The 21,831-nt window shown below is 39.2% G+C and overlaps 1 protein-coding gene across 1 annotated transcript; it reads right to left on the bottom strand.

Moving 5' to 3' along the window:
• Nucleotides 1-3,448: 3,448 nt before the first annotated feature.
• On the bottom strand, nt 3,449-19,354 carry LOC124171569 (Krueppel-like factor 9). Its single transcript, XM_046550747.1, has 3 exons — nt 19,119-19,354; nt 11,462-11,651; nt 3,449-4,545 (listed from the first exon to the last, which is right to left on the bottom strand). The coding sequence occupies exons 2-3, from the start codon at nt 11,649-11,651 to the stop codon at nt 3,860-3,862; spliced, it is 876 nt and encodes a 291-aa protein (XP_046406703.1). The 5' UTR covers nt 19,119-19,354; the 3' UTR covers nt 3,449-3,859.
• Between the last annotated feature and the right edge of the window lie 2,477 nt (nt 19,355-21,831).

Raw genomic sequence — 21,831 nt, 5'->3', positions numbered from 1 at the left:
TCGGCCTCTTATTTATGCTTAATCAAACCCCCGGCTTGAGAAATCTCCAGTCATGGCTGAGTAATTGAAACCTTGGAACTCGGCCCTTGACGATGACATTTTCAGTAAATGTGAGAACTTTAGCATCGTGCCTCACATTAACATAGATTTCTGTTTGTGCCTCCAATCCACAATGTTAAACGAAAGTCGGGGGATCTGCACATCTCAAGGTTACACTCGAGTGTTCGTTGGTCTTGCTTTGCTCTTTGTTTGCTTTAAGTTACACTAGTTTTCTTATCCTACTAAAAAATTCCTACTTTCGCCTCTGTTTAGAGGGAGATATTAGTAAGAGTAGAAATGGAAACCATCCGGAAAAGGTAATGGTTGTATTTTAACCCTTTCCTCCTTGTGCTATGTGAAGCTTCTTCGTTCCTTTTAGTATAGGAACTGCCTTTATTACCCTACTCCTGCCTGAGCTGAGGCGACATGAAGAAACAGCAACTCTCCACACTCAAAGCAATTGAATTATCGTTTTATCGGTGCCTTCCTTTAACTCCCCTATTATCTTCTGTTTTTAGCTGTTTAATTTCCTAATATTAATATTTGTGAGTATAACTTTGCTCATTATCATCATCTCTCTTGGTGCATGAATAGCTGATTTTCCTAATGAAGGAAAAATTTCCATCAGTATGAAATTTTCCTGCTGCCTCATTTTTCAAGCAAGTGCTGAATATTTTTTCTGTGGGGTAGCAACAGCTCAGTGAAGATTGCACCCATCAGGAATAACTAGATTTATGTAGTGGCCATGGAATGATGAAGCTTAAGAGGATGCATGGATGATTTCTATGATAGTAAAAATGAGGGTAAATTTTACAAATTCTATTTCAATAAATTTCCTCAAAGTATTTTTGCTATTGAGCCTGGATGTTTTGCCGCGCTTGTAAGTTGAAATTTCTTTAAAAGTCAAAACTGTCTAGAGTGCAAATTATACACCCTGAATATCCTGGGGTTAAAATGATGCTCATAAAGTCATATAGTTGATAATGCCTGTGTTATTTGTAGAAAATCAATGCATTTTTTGTGATTGTTTGTTTTTGTTGATAATGGAGGTTCTCTGTGGGGCTATTTAGATATTTAATCCTGATTTCACATCTTGCAAGGGCAGTGAAATATCCAGTAATTTCTGCACATTCAGAGCTCTTGAAAGCTGGCTCAAAAAAATGCCACCCATGTGATCAGATCCCAATGCTATTTTTTAGTCGGCTTTGGATTCTATGACCAAAATCTTTCCATAAACTATGAATAAGGTGCAAAACATCTTCCATGGCTATTTAGAAATGTGTTACAGCATCCTGGAGTAGTCTTTATTTGTTCGTAATCAGAGTGGGTGTTGGTGACTTTTTATTTTTCCTTTTCATTATCCATTTACTGACTTATGGTTTAACGTTTGGTGTCTATTTTAAATTTGCTAATTGAATAAGGTTAGGTTGAAAATGTTATTTATCTCACTGAGAAATTTTTAACTATTTTTAAGATGTGTTTAAATTATAATTCACTCGATGATTCTACCTGAAGGTTGGTTAGAGTAGAGCTCTCCCCTGACTACCACAGGCATGTGAATATCATATATGATGGGTAAGGGTTCAATTCCTTTCCTTGGGCCATGTTGCACAGTGGGGATTTTATATGGGGGTATCCGAAGGCATTACCTGGGATTTGAACCATGACCCTCTGGGCGGCAGCCAACTATTCTAGCCTACCATGCTTCCCTTTGAAATGCTAAAGGGTGAGTATTTCAAGCAAGAATCAAATACTTCAATATTAACTACATTATGGTTCAAGGCTTTAAATTCTATGACTTTTCAAGTTTTCCTGGTCAATATTAACTTTTTCCAGGTTTTCATAAAAAGCCACATCCTCAAGGAACTAGGGATAATGTAATATCAAATTCTCAGTATCATGATTTAGGTCATGGAACAGCAAATAAGGAGGCTGCTGGGTTTATAGAAGTGTATTAGGGATTCTCCTCTGAGAATCAAGTAGATTTATGCAATTTCAGTGTATTGATCTACTTCGAAGGCTTGTAGGAAAGAATTTTAGCCTACCACCAATCAGAGATTCATATTAAATTTCTTTTAGAGTCCACAGCTGTGAGTACTTGTACATGACCCGTGTGCACCAGCCTGCGACTTATGAGATCTTATGAACATCATCAGTCATCCCTTGGTTGGTCCTAGGCAAGCAAGGCAATGTTTTGTATTCTATGGAGTGGCAGCTTCTTCTGCTCTTCTTTGGCCGCGACCATCCCTGCTTGTATGTGTTGAAGTTATATCAAAATTTTACCCACCATTCTACTAACTGAAAAATGGTATAAATATTATGATATGCTGGAATATATGGGTGGCTCAAGGAGTTTTATCGAGTGTATGCGCCCGCTCCCATTAAATTTGCCTATACATATCTTTTTTTCCCTTTGGGGATTGTAAAGAAAATAGCTGTTCTTAGGCTGTTTCCTTTCAATTCACTGAAATTTTTCTTGAAAAAATTCAGTTCGATTACTTGCAAACTGAATTTAACCTGGAATAGAATAATGTGTACGTATTATGCTATTCCAGGTTATCATAGGTATGATTGACACTGATAATATGTAGGTACATATCATAAAACTTTTCCATATTATCGCTCTAGACCTGTGTATTGTTTGATGTGCCAGCAGTTATAAGTAATTAATGATGTAGAATTAATATTTTATAGGAGGTTATTAATATTTATGACTATTATTCTGTTCAGTCTATGTTACTACCAGTGGCGTAGCCAGGAATTTCATTCGTGGGGGGGGGTCCAAAACCACGGGGGGACATTTTTGAAAAAGCGGGTACTAAGTGATGGGTTTTAAACTAATTTCAACACTTTTCATAATTGAAAAAACTTCATTTGTTATAGAAATATTTTTTAAATTCACGATTTTTCAATAATTTGTTTTATTTTATGAAGGAAAATGATTGTGTTTTTATATTTCAGGGGGGTCCGGACCCTCCCTGGCTACGCCACTGGTTACTACTATCTAAAGGTTTGTTTTTTATAAGTGAGGGTATAGCTCACAGCAGATGCAGCCAATGGCTTGTGAATTTTGCAAAGCATGGGGCAGCCACAATACCGAGGACTCCCACCCTTTGAAAACCCAGAAGATTGATGGTATTTTAGGGGATGTGCAAAGGCTTCATGCCAAATAGATGTCTAGAACAAATGATAATTAGCTAAGCTCTGGCAACATTGTTATCGTGCTTCCTATTTGAAGTTATTCACCAAACTCCAGTGTTCGTCAATGATGTAGATGGAAAATAGATCAAGAATATTGTTACATATCTAAGAGAACTCAAAAGTTAACGGAAAATGTCCTTGGTGTAAGGGAAACATATGTGTGAAAATTATTTTATGGTAGATTTTAACAGTATTTATAATCTTCCAATGTTAAATTATTATTTAATTACATAACAGCAATAAACATTATAAGTGCACACATTAAATGGTGGGTGAAACATTAGATTAAATCCTTTCTTTGGAATCATATTTTCATACAAAAGTCTTAATTCTCAATTACTTGAAAATCTTCAGTCTATACATGCGGAATGATTTGTATTGAGTACGTATAATTTAAATTCATGGGAGTTACATGGCTAGGGGAGGATGAATCACAGTTGGTTCATTGTCATGCTTTCCACAACCCTGATAAGTTGCGTGGAACCTGGGATACAATTTTAATAGATTCATCTGTGGATGAATATTACCCTCAGTTGGCTTCAATATTTCTCCCTTAAATTTGAGCCTCCTATAGCAGTCACGGGTTGGTAGTAGTTTCTCCATGCTAGGGATTTGAGATCTATTGATGGGCAATGCTTTTCTTTCCATAGTCAAGGGATTCATTGCCCCGGTGAACTTTACGGTGCTTGGCAAGATGGTCAGACCTTGCAAATCTTTTATCACAAATGAGGCACCTATAAGGCTTCAGGCCCGAATGCGAACGTCTGTGCCTAGACAGCTCATCTGACCTAGAAAAACGCCATCCACAGCCAGGCCAAGAGCAGGCAAATGGCTTTTCCCCAGTGTGCCGCCTAACATGTGCCTTGAGGTGTGAGGACTTGGCATATGCTTTTGTACATCCATCATATGTACATAGAAAGTTCCTCTCCTCCTGCTGACTAGGTGGTTTCCTTGAGTAATCATGTGGGGCTAAGGCAGATGTCTGATCTTTTGACCCCACTGGTTCTTTGGTGTTGACAACTGTCTCAGTTGACATATCACTAAAATAAGGGTTATCCTGGTACATGGACAGGGACAACTCTTCTTCAACCTCAGAAATCATCAATTGAGACTGAATTGGTGGATGTAGCTGAAGCCATCGTGCACTTTCTTCCAGGAAATCGGAACATAGGTCACTGCATAGTGCTGTCCTCTCTGGAAGGATTTCAGATGGTGTCCACATACTATCATCCAGCTCTGGGATCTTTGTGTCAGATAAAAAACCATCCAAGTCTCTTTCCAGGTCAGATTTTTGTTCAGGAGGACCTAAAAGTAGTTGAGAAAGATTATTGATCTATTATACATTTTCACGTATACCTATTAATTTGTATGAGGGCTGGTGTAGCAGCGAAGCTTGCTGGTCCAAAAATTGCAGAAGCCAGATTCATAGGATAGCTTTCTAAATCCAGAGAACAACTTCCTCACCCTAACTATTTTTCTACACTCAGCATTCATTTTTTTGGAAACCACTTAATTTTAAACTACAGTTAAACTTTGAACAGCATTATAAAGGACAGAGAGTGGATACAATGACTCTTTGATAGTCAATCCAGGTTGCTTACAATGGCACTAGTACCTTGTTAAGAACTTACTGCTTAATTTGTGCATTTTAGAAATAACTGTTGACTAACCAGTAGAGTAACTTAACTACCTTACCCCAAAAGCCCCAGAATACAAAAACTCCATGGATGAAAAATCATATGCTTTGATATATAATCAAAACATTTAGACAAATTCTAGCCTTTCAAGGAGCTAATATATACCATGCATTTTATGCAAAATATTTTACAGAAAAAATGCCCATTCTTTGACCTCAGTTGCCTCGACTTCAGTTCAAATTAAGATTCACTGTGTTCACACCACCTATGTAGGTTAATGGCAGGAGTAACATGCTCTGGATAATTCAATGGATTCAATCACCTGAGCAACTTCAAGGGTTCTTGCTTCTAGCCCAGGTTTAGGAAATGATTTTTTCCTGTAATCTGGTTCAGAAATCCCAATATAATGAGTGGAGACTCATATTCTAATGGATGTTGTGCAGTAGGAAAGAACACAGAAGTGAAGACAGCTTGGATCACTAATCAAACTACTGACACAAGTTTTAGTAAACACCTAGGAAGCCTATGACATTCAAAATCTTTGGTACATTAATCAAAGCATACACATTATCGCAAGCATACAGGTTAGATGTTTATGGTGAGATATGGTGTAAAAATTCCGTCATGAATGAAAGACGCTTAAAAAACTTACTTTATGAACTATACATGCTGACATTATCACATCACTCTCAAGTGTGCTCTTAGCTCTTGTTACCTATACAAACATGCCAACAATCCGGGTAGGTGGAGAGGAGGTGATTTTGAGGCGAGAGTACATTGAGAGAGGATGCGCTGGGAGGAATGTAGCAGCAGAAAGGGGAATTCATCATGGTGGAGGGAGCTCCATCCATTTGCAAGGTCAGATTAAGCCCCTCGTTTTTCATGACTTGCTATTGCTTTCTCGAGTACCTTGTAAGTGCCTTGGTGGTATGCAATACCTCTCTGCAACTATGCAACTAAGGTCATATATGTGTAGGCAAATGGCTTTTAGATATTCATCCAATATTTTTCAGCATTGTATGCTAACCTGGTAAAATAAAATTTTTCATCAGAGAGCCATCTTAAAAAAATTTCCAGAAATGACAGGTTGGCTGCCACTCCCCTATCTCCCCCTTAATCTGTCAATGTCCATATACAAGATTCATTAGGTTCAGTGAGGTCTCCACGTTCATCCGTTATATCTAGAGAAAAATATCTGGCCATCTCTTCTATAGGGTGGTCTTCCTTTTCTCTAGGAATATAAAATCTGGTTTAGCTAGTGCTAGCTAACATCGCCGATATTGCTGGTACGAGATTCTAAAATCTCTTATCCTTCCAACACCATCATAATCTAGGGACTTTGCTGAGCTCATTCTGTCCCCTTTCCTTTCATCCTCTCCAACTCCAACCTCTGTTGTGGATACAGGGTAAAATAAGTCTTGTACTTGTATACCCAGTCTATGGATAGTAACCCAGCGATGTTGGAAGACCTGTGCTTCCCCTAGTCACCTGGGGGCAGAGGGAAAAATGGAATGTGTTGAGGGTGAACGAAAGGTAGAGAGTAATTTTTTGAAAAGGCACTATGGTTGGGAGAACTGCCTAACAAACATTTATTAGAGGGAGGAGGGGGAGAAGGCCTTAGAAAAAGTTACTAAACGCCATGACATCAGAGGAATTTTGGACTGTGCCAACCAAAGTATCCTCCTCCAGTGGCTTAGCCAGGGGGGGCACAGGGGGCACATGACCTTCCAAACCAATTAATTATAGCAGAAGAATATTAACCTTCGAAACAAAATTATTCTACTCTACCAACAAGTTTTAGCAAAATAGCTTCCTGGCGACCCATCAATTCAGTGGCGCCGACTCCATGGGGCTTGAGGGGGCCCGAGCCCCCTCAAAAATTCGTTATGGGTGTGAGGAAAAAATGTATCAGGCTTGTCGATTTTCCCCGGAGTGTCCAGATATCGAGATTGTAGATATAAGGGTTCTAATGTTGATCATACGACTCTCCTAAAATGCTTAAAAAACTTAAAACTCACTGCTTATAAAATTTCCTGGGGAAAGATCCCCGGTTTGGGCCCCCCCAATATTTTTTTATAAGTCGGCATCCCTGCATCAATTGTGTCATTTTAAGCGTCAAAATAGCATGTAAGGTGATTTATAGATATATAAATGTTCACATTTTCCCAAGAGGGAGGCCCCACCCCACTGACCATCTGCAGTCGTGCCCCCCAACCCATCGTCCTGGCTACGACACTGTCCTCTTCCCTCCCTTATTGTCAACACCCACACCACCTCATATTTGGTGTCCTCAGCATGCGTCTTACTACAATGAAAGGTTTCTTCTTCCTTCACATGGTGAGAGGGGAGGTGGGACGTGGCTTTTAGATATTATTCATCAGTTTTTAAACTTTTCTTTCTTAAGCCCATGAAATAAGTGTTTTTTTTAGAGCCACCTTATAGATTACTACCTTTTCAATTTGTAAGGGCTTAGCCCAAAAGAATGGAGCCTCAATCTACTCACCACTCCCTTTTGATTGAGGCTCCATTCTCTTGGGTGAAGCCCTTACAAATTGAAAATGTAGTACATAATCTATAAGGTGGCTCTCTAAAAAAAAAACACTTATTTCATGAGCTTACGAAAGAAAAGTTTAAAAACTGAGGATTAATATCTAAAAGCCACTTGTCAATGCATATTAGACCTCAGACACATTATCGCAGAAAAGTATTGCATACCAAGACACAACAGAGAGTAATGAAGCATTGCCTCCAAAACAATAGCCATAATTCATCCCAGCACTGAGCATTCATCAATCCTACAAGGAGTATACTAAATATAATTATTGAGACTTAATCTTAATGGCTATCTTTCCGTTTAGTAAATTATGATGTATTTATTTTCTTAAAATACAAATGAAAGAGTGATAATGACAATGAATGTTGAAATGTCAGCTGAAATGGGCATTTTTCCATTAAAATGAAGGGACATTGATAGTGCACCATTAATATCATGGTATGTTCCATGGGCGTACCAAGCGAGGGGCAGGAGGGGGCAGCTGCTCCCCCAGAAGCAAAAATCGCAAATGTCTTTAAGGAAAATGAAATTTTTTTAAGCAAATAATTTAAAAAACTAATAAAGAGCTGTTACAGTTTCCTTAAAATGTTGGTTTCATTCACCTTTTCCATGCTTAAATATTACCTATAACTTGAACAGCCATGGCTTGCCCACCCCCAGTTTTTATCCTGGGTACGCCCTTGGTATGTTCATGAATAAAAGCTGATTATGAGTGAGGATAACATCCGAGCTGAGAAATTTAAAGAAGTTTGATGTGTTGCATATACTTAAGGATAGACTCGGGAGTAAGTTCGGTTGCATGTTTACATAAGATACCGCTTAATGCAGTCCTAGCATTGATACAAGTAATGAAACATGGGCAGGGGTGTTCAAAATAAAATAAAATCGTATTTTAGATAAAACATACAAATTACTTTGACTTTTCTCCAGGTATACCCTCACATAACTTCAAGAAATCCTTGATCTGAATTTTTTGGATTACAAATATTTCGGCCTTACTTAAATTCTCTGCACCTTGGCGGCTTTCGTGGTTTTTAAAATGTCTTTCAAATTGTCCGTTCCGGTGGATGTATGAGTATAGTTGCCTATTTTTTTGTATTAAGTCACAAATTATTTCATTATATACTTATTTTAGCATGAATCTTGTTAGTGAATTTAATTGAATGAGCGAGTTTAAAAACTACTAATTTGGATTTTCGGCGTGACCGATATATTCTAGAAATACAGTCGTCTTTGGGAATACAATCTAGGTAAGTACTTCTCTAAAAACTCCTTCTTAGTCATATTCTTAAACATCTCTTCACCCGCTGGTCTCGGCGGAGACATTTCATGTATCAGAATGGTGGGCCTGCATAATCTGACCCCACTCCCACCATTTACTGGACAAAAAGGTCACGACGCCTCTTTTTCCTAATGGCGTAATTATAATTCGCAACCAATTGGATTTTTTATTTATCTTTTTGAAATTGCAGTCTCTATACCTCCGTCTTAGTCTCCTTAGAACCACCTTAATTGCATGAAAATATCCCTTAAAATCACGACAGTTTCAATATCTTAACACTTCTAACCATTCCATATTTTCACAATCATAAAAATGTAAGAACAGAGTTTTTTACTCTCTTAACAAACTTTTTTACTCACTCAGTATTTCGACTGAAAAACCTATCCTCTGTGAAGCCGGCCAAACAAATACCCAGGAAGGCTCAGGATCTGTTACTACACTGGCATCGAAACTGGTTTACACGATGTATTTTATTTTAAATCTATTTTTAAATTACAAAATTCTTCGTCAACGCATTTTCGTCTATACAAAAATACTTTCAGAAGTGTTATTTTCGACACAAAATACAGAGGACTTAAGTATCTAAATTACATGCTTTTACAATTTTGCACACATCTAAGGTATTTGCTTGACACTCATAGAAATTATTCCGATCGGTTTTCATTCAGTAGTTTATTTCGATTGGTTTCAACGTGATCACAATATCTTTTGAATAATATTGAACACTCCGCCGACTCACTAAGGGACTCAGATCGCCGTTGGAATAAATCGTTCGAAATGAAATTCGACCAGAATAATAGGGTGGTTTCCTATTATTTTTTTATTGCCTAAATCGAAAGATTATTACTCCTGGAGTACGTATTTCACGCTTTTAAATTTTTTAATGGCGATATCTATTTTTCGCGATTAAGCGAAAAGTGAAAATTTTCAAGCGCGGGAAAACGCGACGGCTAAGTAGGAATGATGGGAAAAAAAACCCGTGTGACGTATTTCTGGTTCCCCCTGCTGCCTTGTGAGGTGACCTTGGGGCGAGGCTTGAGCGCTGATACGACGCAGGCTGCTAGCAGGTAGCCGAGTACCCTGCTAGCTGGTAGCGCTTGGCTTAAATATGAATTATTAATACCTTATCAAACGAAGAAAACTTTCCGACCTTAGCCAGTTTTAATAGTTTATTATTAAGACATGTTTCCCTGAGCTCTGTGTCTCATGCATGCATTGGTAATCTCAGATGATGTAAAACTCCTATCTATTCGTATAGAAACTAGGTCCCTGTGACGTCACGTGGAGCGGAATCGCATTGGCGCCAATCTGGCATTTTTCAAATGAGGTTAAAATTGACCGCTGCCAGTCGTCTAAACTGGGATTTCTAAAACCAAATAATTTGTATATTATGAATACACTAATGGTGGGTAAGGAATCGCAATCAATGCATTTCGTTTTCTTTGATGAAGGAAACTACCCTATTTCGACGGGTGTCACTCACCCCCTCTCCCCCAAAGAACATTAGGAATAACCAGGATTTAAATTCGACCTCCTCCTCAAGAATGGGGGAAGGACACCCATCAGTTTTTTCCCTTCACCACCAGATTCGAAATGTATTGCATCAACATTCAATTTATTGGGAAATTGCTCTCTCTTACAATCCATGATTATACCCTTGAAATGCAAAATTGCGTATAGCGGCGAGTGCGCCGACTCAAAATATCTTTATCGTTGATTCCGTATTATGTTTTTATTAATTTGCAGGATAATATCTCAATTATTTCTGGCTGGAAAATTGATTTTTTCAAAATAAATAATATGCATTTTATCGCCGATTTCATAAAAATCGGTGAATTAACTAAAATAGTAAATCATCAACAGTATTTTCTTCACGCTGAATCGACAATTCTCATCCAAGTTTGGAAAATATTCCTGCCTCAGGAGATTATTTTATTTGAGAAAATCACAGTACCTACTCCTCGGGTAAAGCAACCTTTGCAAATTTCAAATGAAACCACGTAATGTAAATATTTTTTGCAGCAAGAGAATGCATTAGAAGTTACAATTTTAATGCTGTAAGCTTATGGAAATATCAACGTAAAGAGTACCCGCATATTTTTTATCGAACTTTTCTACCATAAAACCTTTCAGGGGTACACATTCCCAATATATGTTCCCAGTAAATTGTATCACAAAATAAATTACATTTTAATGATGGTATCAATCAGTTTATATCAAAATGCTGCTTTTTCTGTTATTGAGCAGGAGGAACTTGACCACGTGAGAAGATACGACGATACAATGACGTTGGAGAGGTATGACACCTTATTTCTGCCATAGTCCTCGGGAAAACCTCATGTTCCGTTCCTCGTATGATATTATTTATTGGGCAATATGTGTACGCAGCCGTACATTTCCATCATAGGGTGCTTGGGAGGTGACTGCCATTACTGATATTTTTTGTTTATTCGCATGCAACTGGAATACAAATATTTCATAAAAAAAGCTTTACATTTCGTTTGCATAGTTCTAAAATTTAAATTCATCATTCTTCATTAGCAGAAATTGTGAAATTTAACAACCTATCCGAAAATGGAGGGCCAGAAGATACATACGCGTGGACAAGTGGACAACTCAGAAAAACATAATACTGCTTTTATACAGCTTAAAATGGGAAAATAAACTAATGAAATATACTGAAATTTGGAAGGTGACACTATATAGTAAAATTATGAGCGATCAAAGAATTTGATTGTAAATAATTACCAAGACTTTCACTCAGATGTTTCGGGCAGCACAAAGATTCCAGGTCCCAGTTGTAGCTGCAGTCACATTCAGCATTTTTGGATGCAGATGGCTGGTAGCACCATGCTGAGTTACTATCATCCCATTCTTCGATGTGTAAGAAGAAATTCTTTTCTTCTTGAACAGAAGAACGTTCCTCAGCGCCCATCATCTGCCGACAGAAGTAGATAATTTTGCATTACACACAAAATTTTCTAGCCTGCCGAATGTCGTGATATCTTTAAATATTTGATTTGGAAAGTGGCAGGATCCGTGTTGATGACTCACTCAATAGCTCAACAAAAGTGTAACCAACAATAAACCACGCGAGGCCGATGGGAAGGGAGGAGTTGCTAACGAGGGGTGACCTACTCGGCGGGCGCTCGTGATGTCATCAACATCAGGGGCGCAGCTAGGAATTAAGGCTAGGGGTTTTTTAGACGCAACTAATACTGGGGTGTCTGGGGGTATGGCATACCCGCCAGGGTAATTGGGAGGTGCGGGGACCCACCCCAGAAAAATTTTAGAATAAATAGTGAGTTTTACGGCTTTCTGAGGGATATTTTACAAATTCCTTCACTATTCTATAGCTAATATTAATGCAATTAAGTAAAATGGATTTAACTTAAAAAATTCTCTGAGCTCTAGGGGGGTTATATCCCCCAAAACCCCCTCTCGCTGCGCCACTGATAAACACAATTCAAAATTTTGTTAAAGCGGTCGACTTTTCGTCGCGAACAGCGTAAGCGATGCGTCGAAAAACAAAATACTGACCTCTTTCTTTTTCAAATTCGATCACAATCTAAATTTAAAAAACGGGTAAACGAGCATTCGAGGATTTTGCAGGGTGGAGAAAAATCTCGTCACGAAATTTTAATTTTGCATAGCTGATGTCGGTGGGAACCAAAATCGCTGATGATGTTTTGGTCGAAAACACAAAAACTATGAGCCAAGCGCTACGATTGGCTGCAAGTTTGCCCAGTTGGCTGATGCTCTGGGCAAAGCCAAGCATTCAAGTCATGAGTTATCCAGAGCATCCGGCAACAGGGCAAACTCGCGGCCAATCGCTTGACTCGAAGTTTGTTTGAAAATGGTGCGTTTTCGGCCTAATCATCATTAGTAAGATCATTTGTTACAAAAAAATACGCTTAATCGTTGTTTTCCTGAGCATTCATTTTATCCCTTATCGAGCCGATGGTAATTTGATAGGACCTAATTACACCATTGAAGCGATAACTTAATCGGGTGAGGATACGTTGGAGAGGTCAGGGTTGGTTCAATGGACACAAAGAGGAAGTAGTTTACTGTTGAAGGATGAGGATAAGGGAGTTCTCCCGTGTAGAATTATTTAAAATACCCATTTAACATGCGTTTTGGAGCCTAAAATTTCATTTTTATTCTTAAAAATAGATGAAATTGGACAATTTTTGACATGCAAAAACTATTAAAATAATAAAAAATGAAAAATTGATAAAAGTTTGGGGAGTCATGACCCCCTCTAAATCCGCCGCTGGATGAGTGGGAGGAAATCCAAATATCAAATTCACGAAAAAGTTTTCACTATGGCCAATACTTAAACACTTCAAAACAAAGCGTCATTTAATGATAACGCAACGGATTTCTTATTAATAGAAGCGACCCACTACCTAGAACATTTACGCAATTAATTTTAAATTCCGAAACGTGCTTACCAGTGTACTTAAAAATCTTTCCCCATTCCAATCAGAAGCGGATACAGAAAGAAACTCAAGGGGGGCCGCAAAAGATATCTTGAACTACCTTTACTTTTGTAGTAATGACAAATAATTAATTCACATGCAAAGTTTGAGGCATTTTTATCTAAACTGATAATACGCATATACAAGAAAATGCCACCTTAGGATATAAAAAAGTTACAATTGTGGTTCTGCAATGTTAGCCAATGGGGACGGCCGCGCAAAGGGGAGAGGATAGGACGAAACATATATGTAGCTACGGGCAGGGGTCTGGGGTGATTGGGGACTCTCGGCTGGGGCTCTTGATTGAGCCTCCCCCTTACCGGAGGATTCGAGGGAAAAAGTTTAGAAAATTGTATGCCACTACATAGATTTTGACGATATTCTGGCTCACAAAAACGAGATAAAAGTTAGTAAAAATAATAGAAATTTCTTAAGAAAAAATACTATGAAAAGTGAAAATTTCACAGTGCATTAAAATTTAAAAAAAAGTATTATGGTTATATAATCTACTATTTGGTGAAGTTGTTCCTAGAAACTGAGTGTACATAAAATGTAAAGCAACTAATCAAAGAGTAGAATTTTACAATTGCGAAAAAAAAACTTAAGTCCAAGTAATCTGAGTGTTTTTTATCACACCTTTCATATGCGTATCACGATAGACACGAGCGTTGTGTCCCCCCCCCCCCTAAGTTCGAGGCCCTCGGCGACCAGCCGATCTGCCCAGATCGCCCCTGGCTGCTGGAGCTATATGACCCCTTGTCTCTGACAGGGTCCTCAGGATTACTTGTTTTCTGCGTTCCACCTTGTATGATATTATTCCTTAAGCATTATGTCCTATCTTGTTGCCAACATGGACGGAATCAGCATCAAATTTTGGGGGATCATGATCAGGGTTTGGGGAGTATATAATACGCCCCAGGATAGAGGGGCGTTCTTCCGTGTAAAAGTTTTTAAAATGCACATTTTTAAACGCATTTTGGATCTTAAAATTTAATTTCTACTGTCGACAAAAAATGATATCTAACAATTTTAGACATTTAAGAATACAAAAACTATTTAAATAGTAGAAATTAAATTTTTTGATAAAATTGGGGGTGTTTATGATCCCTGTAACCCCCTCAAATTCACCCCTGGTTGCCAATAAGAACACGAAAATAATTTAAAAATATGAAACTTGCAAACTAAATAACTTAAAAATCTTCATTTAGCACACCAATTTGTTGATAGTCCAAGTCCTCCAAACTCCTCGGAAGTTCCCTCTAATAATTGAAGCATGTATCCACCAATAAAAATTCCTCAAAAAATAATCCCAACCATATTGGTCATTAAAGAATTTCTAGGACTCTCCGATTTTTCGGCGAAGTTCAAATGAAAGCTAATGAAAAATGCCAATTTGCCAGCCAACTGAGCAGTCGCAATTAGCAGAGTCTCGGGATATTTACCATCGCGAAATTTAAAAAAAACATTTTATATCACTTTAGATGCTTAAAAATAATTGTTTTGGTAGCCATAGGTGCTCCCGTTCTCATACACTATTAAATTACAGGACCTCAACATTTTTCATTCCACTTATGCACTAAGAAAATCAAATAATGATATTATCATGTGCCTCACACAATATCAAAACTTGTAAAACCTTCTGTACTACTGCATGGTCAAATGTTTACATAAATTAATAACAATGTCAATTTATGCAGTATTCAATACTCCAGGGCAGAGACCTCGCACACTTCAATCACTGCTCTCAAACCTGGTAAACCATCACGAAATATTTACTGTAAGAACTATAGAAGAAAAACAACAACAATACTATGATAGCCCGCCAGAGAACTTTTTAATTTGTCAATATATTTTTCCTACGAGAATGAGTGAGTATTGGCTTGACTCTCTCCCCCTCAAAACGCCTCGTATAATTAATGGATGCTAGTTCCGGGGAGTATGAAATACCGCACAGGCGACAGGGGCATTCTCCCGCGTAAATTTCTTAAAATTAGGTACCTACCCATTTTTTACGCCCTATATTCACATGTGGGCTCATAATTGCAGTTGTCAAGGGAGCGACAGCGTAGCCGAGGTAACTAAAAAGCGATATAGCGTAAATAATATCGTTTAAAATTAAAAATTCCTTTACAATCAGTTGGCATGTGAACAATATTATTCGACCCAGGAGTATGATCTTATCCGTTTCTATAGATGATTATATGACTTTAAACAAATATCTGTGAACTTTATCAACGTTAAGAATTACTATAACAGCGTCTAAATAGTGAAAGGAATTACGTGAAACGTTTTAAGATGCATTTGTCAGAGTATTGTATGATATATGAACGGATAACAATGCGCTTATCTTTCAATTAAGAAAGATTAAATTTATTTCACCTCCCAGGGGGGTCCGGACCCCCCCGAAATATGAAAACACAATTATTTTCCTTCATAAAAGAAAACAAAATATTTAAAAATCATGACTTAACAAAAAGTTTTTTCGATTATGAAAAGTGTTAAAATTAGTTACATAGTACCCTCTTTTTAAAAAATTTTCCTCCCCGGTTTTGGACAATTTAGAAATTTTCCCACTTCGTGCGAGAAACCAAAAACTTGTTACATAACACGAACTTTTGTTTTATAACACATTGTTACATGTAACGTTTTCCACGGATTTTTAAATTTTTCGTAAAACATGTTATATGTAACTTGTCTACATAACATGCTACACAGTGTAAACGCGTCTTTAGCCTGCTCTTAACGAAAGGAGCCCAGGGGACCGTGGCTTAACGTCCCATCCGACGGACGGAGTATTGCGCTTCAAATGTCCACTACATAAAATTCAAGCAGGGATGAGGCAGTCCCCGAAAATTCTTTGCCACCGCCGGGATTTGAACCTGACCCCCCAAGGTGGGAAGCGAACACTCTGGTCAGCACACCACATCAACCCGATCCCATTTTACGTTCATAATAGGTATGTAAATTCATAGCAAATTTTTTATAACACACCAAGAGTCAATCAAAGCATCTGCCAGTGGCGCCGACTCCATGGGGCCTCAGGGGGCCCGAGCCCCCTCAAAAATTCGTTATGGGTGTGAGGAAAAAATGTGTCAGGCTTGCCGATTTTCCCCGGAGTGTCCAGATATCAAGATTCGAGTTATCAGGGTTCTAATGTTGATCATATGACTCTTCTATAATGCTTAAAAAACTTAAAACTCACTACTTATGAAATTTCCCGGGGCATGATCCCCGGTTTGGGACCCCCAATATTTTTTGAAAGTCAGCATACCTGGCATCTGCTATCGGGGAAAATTTTGGAATGATGTGAGAAGAACGCTCAGCTGCTCCAGTTGTAGAAAATGGTGGTGTTGAACAGGTCTAAAATCGGTGCTACGTTCACGGGGGAGGGGAGAATAGGACGGTCGCATTAATGCAACATAACAAATGTATGCTCCCCTCGGACCGACTGAGTTCCATTCAACTCCCATTTGACGGCTAGCTTTACATTCCTCACTTACCCGTCACACTTCTCTTTCCTTTTGTTCCGACCTCTTTCTCCTCTAACCGCGTCCACCATATATATCGTCAACATACTGGAAGTTACCTTGCGAATTTGACGTCCTTAGAGCGAACGCCGCAAAATTCACACACACATGATTTTGAGCCACACTCTAAAAGCTCCTTGATATAGGTCAACATACCAAACACGAATATATATTCCATTTATTGCTCTTTATTGTCTCAGAGAAGTATGTAGATACGTCAAAATAAGTGAGCAATAGGTAAAATTAATGAGAGTTAAATTATAGCTTCCTCAGATTTTTTTGCGATAAATAAGGGTCTATCATATCACTGACGATTGTTCAAGGTCTTAAAAAGTGGCCCGCTTACATTAAAATTATTGACTGTAAATTCAATACCATTTATTCAATTAAAAAGTTAAATCCCTTTGAGGTGAAAAGACTTGCAAATAAATTATTGAATTATTGGAGCGGCATGTTCCAGTGTAATCGAAGTAATACCATAGTTGTTTATTTGGTAGTTGGTGAACAGCAGTCATCCTATGAGCTAAATAGAGGAAGTAGTAAGGTTAGGTGATAAGAGAATGAAGTTTTATGGAAATGGTGGAAGGGTGTAGTGGTACTCCGTGACGATATTATCTGCTCTTTGCGGTATTATGGGGTCCATAGGCTGACGCTTCATTTGGCAGCAGGAGTGTCAAAGACTGTTATTCTACTTAAATATTTCTGTCATTTGCCCTACAGGGATTCAAATCGGGGCAGTTAAGGAGGCATTAAAGTTCTTTAAAAGTAATCTCAGGTAGAAAAGAAGATGATCATTGTTCTCGAAGACAATTGCACGGTCTTCTGCGTAATTCGTATTCCATTCCAGTTTAAAAAGTTTAGCGCTTTTAGGGAAACAGATTAATTGCGTCATCAAGTAATACACGCAATATCAGCATTAATTATGGATTTAATTGCATAGGTTTTCATGGAGAATTTAAGAATAATTGTTTTTGTTAAGTACCTCATCCAACGAATAATACAACGAACAGTAATAAATTTTAAAAAATGACTTTTTAAATCTACTATTGCGATTAATAGTGTATTGCCGATGTAAGCGGGTTAATGCGATATATTAATGAGCATCTGAATTAGCATTGGCCTTCACATTCCAAATGCATTGGATCGAACGAGTGACAACGATCTACCGCGAATAGAAAAATCACCGCACATGTACTTTCCTGATAGGCTGACCAAGCTACACCAAAAATGCAATGCATTTTACAAAGAAGAATAAGAGCACAGTAAAAAGTCTAATCAGTTTGAATTCAGCATAGGAAATTACTAATATTTTATCCATGACTTGAAAGGTGCGATGAACCCAGATATTTATCTGAAATACAACAATAATCTAAAGCATTTCCATCTGTACCAAGCATGTAGATGTCGACCAAGAAAAATATAAGAAAATGAGACTGGTATGCATTGGTCCTCGCCGTGGATGCCGAAACTGCGGCTGAGAATAGAGACCTAAAAAGATGCAATTCATACGCTGGCCGCACGCAACGAATTACTTTAACTTTTTCGATCACAATTCCCAACTTTTCAGCTGTCTCCTGGGGTTTTCTTTAACAGTTGATTTCCTTTAGAAAAATACAGTCATGTCATGGCAGAGATTCAAACTGATCGTACGCTGGCCACTAAATAATGTCAGCACTTATTACATCAGCTGTGCCACTTTCCTGTTAATCATGATACGAGCGATGACGGAACTGTTTCCGGTTAAAATACTTCGTAACACGAACTTATAAATCAATGCCAATTCTTATAATCGACGAGTAATGGAAGTAAAGAGGAAGCCACTGCCCAATTCATCCAAACAAGTAGACTATAGATTATTTTTCAGTGTAATACTCACTCGCTTAATTTGGCTCGGTGTTACGGCTGCAACTTAGACCTCTGCCAGCACAGTCGGGATGATACCCCAGTATCGCAAACGCTTTTTTTTAGGAACTAGGATGGAGGAAAACATGTTGCGGATATCAGTCGACGCTCGACGAGAAGTTCCGAGGAATCCATCGCTATGCGTCCCTTCTGACCAACAGAGTACCGTACTTGAAGTGTTTTGCGTATGGCATAGTTTGAAACCAATGAAGCACTGCAATCACTGTTGGTATTAACCGCTAGACAGAGGCGTTCTCGAGACCACATCGAACACCACAAAGGAAGGGATACACGTACTCATCACTGCGATGATGCCGACATTAAAAAATGAGCCCCGGTTCGACCGAAAAATCCCCGTCCCCTCCACGAATTAAGTCACCAATGCATTCCGTCTGGGTTGTTCAGACTCAACGGTGACTCAACGGCAATCACGAGAAGAACACTCACAAGAAACGCTCGCGAAGGAGAAGGAAAAAAAAAAGAGTCGCTGACCTTGCACACTGAGATGTGCCGGATCGGACGGCAGGCGACGCCGGGCCCCGTTGACGGCGTCCCCCCGGAAGCTGTTGACGTCCAGCGCGGCGGGAGCGACGGGCCCAGATGCACTCGCCCGGCAGATACGGGCGCTTCCTGCCCGGAGGAAAGATACCGCGCTCGAGCGGCAGCGGTCGTCACGGGACTGAAAAGACCACGCGTTCTCTCCAGAGCTCCCGGGATCGAGGGAGAGTAGTGGCCACGTGGCCCCTAACGACTCCGCTGTTATCCCCTTCTCAGCCGCTCCTCCCCCGCCCCCCTAGGACTCGCTCCCCCCCTCCTTCAGCCGACTTCAGCGATCAAGGATCCTGCGGCGGGGTTGACAATGTTCGCCGGCAATATCACAGCTCACAGATGTCACTTTTGAGAGTTTTAAGCGCGCATGCCACGGGAATGGGGGGATCCAGTAGATCAGGATGGCGCTTTGGATAAGGGAGATGCAGATGCGGACATATTTGGGGTTAGGATAGATTCCTAGGAACGGAAATGGTGTCGAATGGAGAAAATTTGGTGTTAAATGCAGGTGTGATGAAGAGGCGCTCAGTGCGTCGTCGAACATTTTGTGGAGCTCTTCCTGGCAGCCAGTGGCGTAACTAGGAACACGGTTTGGGGGGGCGACCAACCCCCAGACAACGAGGGGTCCAGGGCTTTGATAACATTGATGAGAGAAAGAAGGAAACTTTTGCCATGGAATTAATAAATTATCTTTAACTTTAAGCAGATGCAGTTATTGTATGTCAAGACTACACAATATATTCTTTATTTTTCTGAGGCTTTTGGGCGGATCTATCTCCCTAATCCCCTCATAGTTATGCCATTGCTGGCAGCGCATTTAATTGTGGTGACAAAATAAATATAATAAAGTTCATTGTTCAGTAATTATATAAGCACTGGAATGGTGGTACCCGCTATTAATCTTTCAAAAAGCAGTTATTATTGAAACTAAATTCTTCGATGAATGACGATTAAGTATCCTGCAAATCTCCCGACTCTAGGTACCCAATTAGAGTGGCGGGATCTGTAATTTATGGAAAAATTGATAAGATGCTAATTAATATGGTGGCTCTCCAATGTCAGTTTTTATTTCACCAGGTTAGCACATAATGTTTGAAAGAATGGATCAATATATAAAAGCCATTCGTCTACGCATATCAGACCTCATTGTCAGATGCATTATCGCTGCAAAGTATTGCATACCACCAAGGCGACCCCTCCCAAAACAACGACCTTAATATGCCCGATTTGGACCCGAATTATGTGTGTACTGAATGAAAATTTGAAATTTACATGCCAACAAAGAAAACACCTTTATGGTATCAATCAATTCCTTTTTTTTAATGTACCGACAAAGGTTTTAACGGACAACGGTTTTACTAAGGCGTGCACTGGCAAAGCATTTGCATATATATCCTATATCCTCAGCTAGGGGTTTGGGAGAGGAAAAATTTGCAGTAGGAGCAAAGGTTTGTAAGAATTTTGGGCATACGAATTTAAATGTAAAAGGTGACGAAAACCAAGGCAGCCAGGCACCGAGACGTCAGATTGTTAAAAAAAAGCACGATTATTGGTGAAAAAGAGTGAAAAATGAGTACTACAAATGTATCGAACAGAATATATGAAAAAATGATTATAATTTGCATGGGAAATCAACGATATGCGACCAAAAAATCGATTTTATTTACGCAAAAAATGCCTGGCTTATTAAATAATGCATCTTAATTCTTCTGAATGGATTTTCATAGTTAATATGGGGAACTATAGGAGGAGTTTCCTTTGCCGAGTTTTTATAAAGTTTAGCAAGCTTCAACTAATCTTATACCAGCTTTTCACAATCACTTTTTATTGTTCCATCCATCATAGATCTTCCAATTTTATTCAAATGCACAGATTCGATTTGTCATATCCACACCGATTTCAGGACAGGAAGATCATTTAATTTATATTGAATAAAAATACCCTCGCCCAGTGATTCTACCGGAAGGTTGATTTGGGTAGGTGAGGGTAGAGCTCACCCCAGACTAAGCCACTGGAGAGTAATACTAACCCATTGAGGGAAAGGAATTCCCTTTCCCTGTACCACCTCGCACTTCTAGGATTTTTTTGTGTGGAAGAGCCTGAGGGCTTCACCTTGAACCCGCGACCCTTCGAAACCGCTCCCAAAAAATTAAATCAGAGTAAATCAGTGGACATTCCCATTCTAGCTTTTAGGTTGGTTATACATCACGTTCTATTGATAACGTTGCACTGCAACCGAAAAAGTCAACGGATATCAGTATGATGCGGTATCTGGAGGAGACGACTGACAGCTAAGGTCATTTGCGACATTAGGGAGACGTATGGAAGAAAGGGCGGAGAGAAACCCGGCGTCGGCATTAGCCTGCTCTTAACGAAAGGCCACAAGATGATCACGGCTTAACGACCCATCCGGCAGTCGGAGTGTTGCGCTTGAAATGTCCTCCACACAACATTCAAGCAGGGATCGGGCAGTATGTGACAATTCCCTACTACCGCCAGGATTTAAACCCGAGCCCACGAGGTGTGAAGCCAACACTCTAGACACCACATCAACCCAATCTCCTCGACAGATATCAACCATGAACTAGGGATATAGTGGTCTGCAACAGTGGCGCAGCGAAAGGGGGGGGGGGGGGTTTGGGGGATAAACCCCCCC

Source organism: Ischnura elegans, chromosome X (assembly GCF_921293095.1).
Source record: "Ischnura elegans chromosome X, ioIscEleg1.1, whole genome shotgun sequence".
Classification (NCBI taxonomy): Eukaryota; Metazoa; Arthropoda; class Insecta; order Odonata; family Coenagrionidae; genus Ischnura; species Ischnura elegans.
Note: the sequence above shows the minus strand (reverse complement) of the source record. Positions and strands in the feature narration are given on the sequence as shown.

Coding starts and splice junctions, on each gene's coding strand:
- LOC124171569 (XM_046550747.1), bottom strand. CDS start 11,651: ATGATGGGCGCTGAGGAACGTTCTTCTGTTCAAGAAGAAAAGAATTTC. Junction 4,546..11,461: donor ACATCTGAGTGAAAGTCTTG/GTAATTATTTAC, acceptor AACTACTTTTAG/GTCCTCCTGAACAAAAATCT.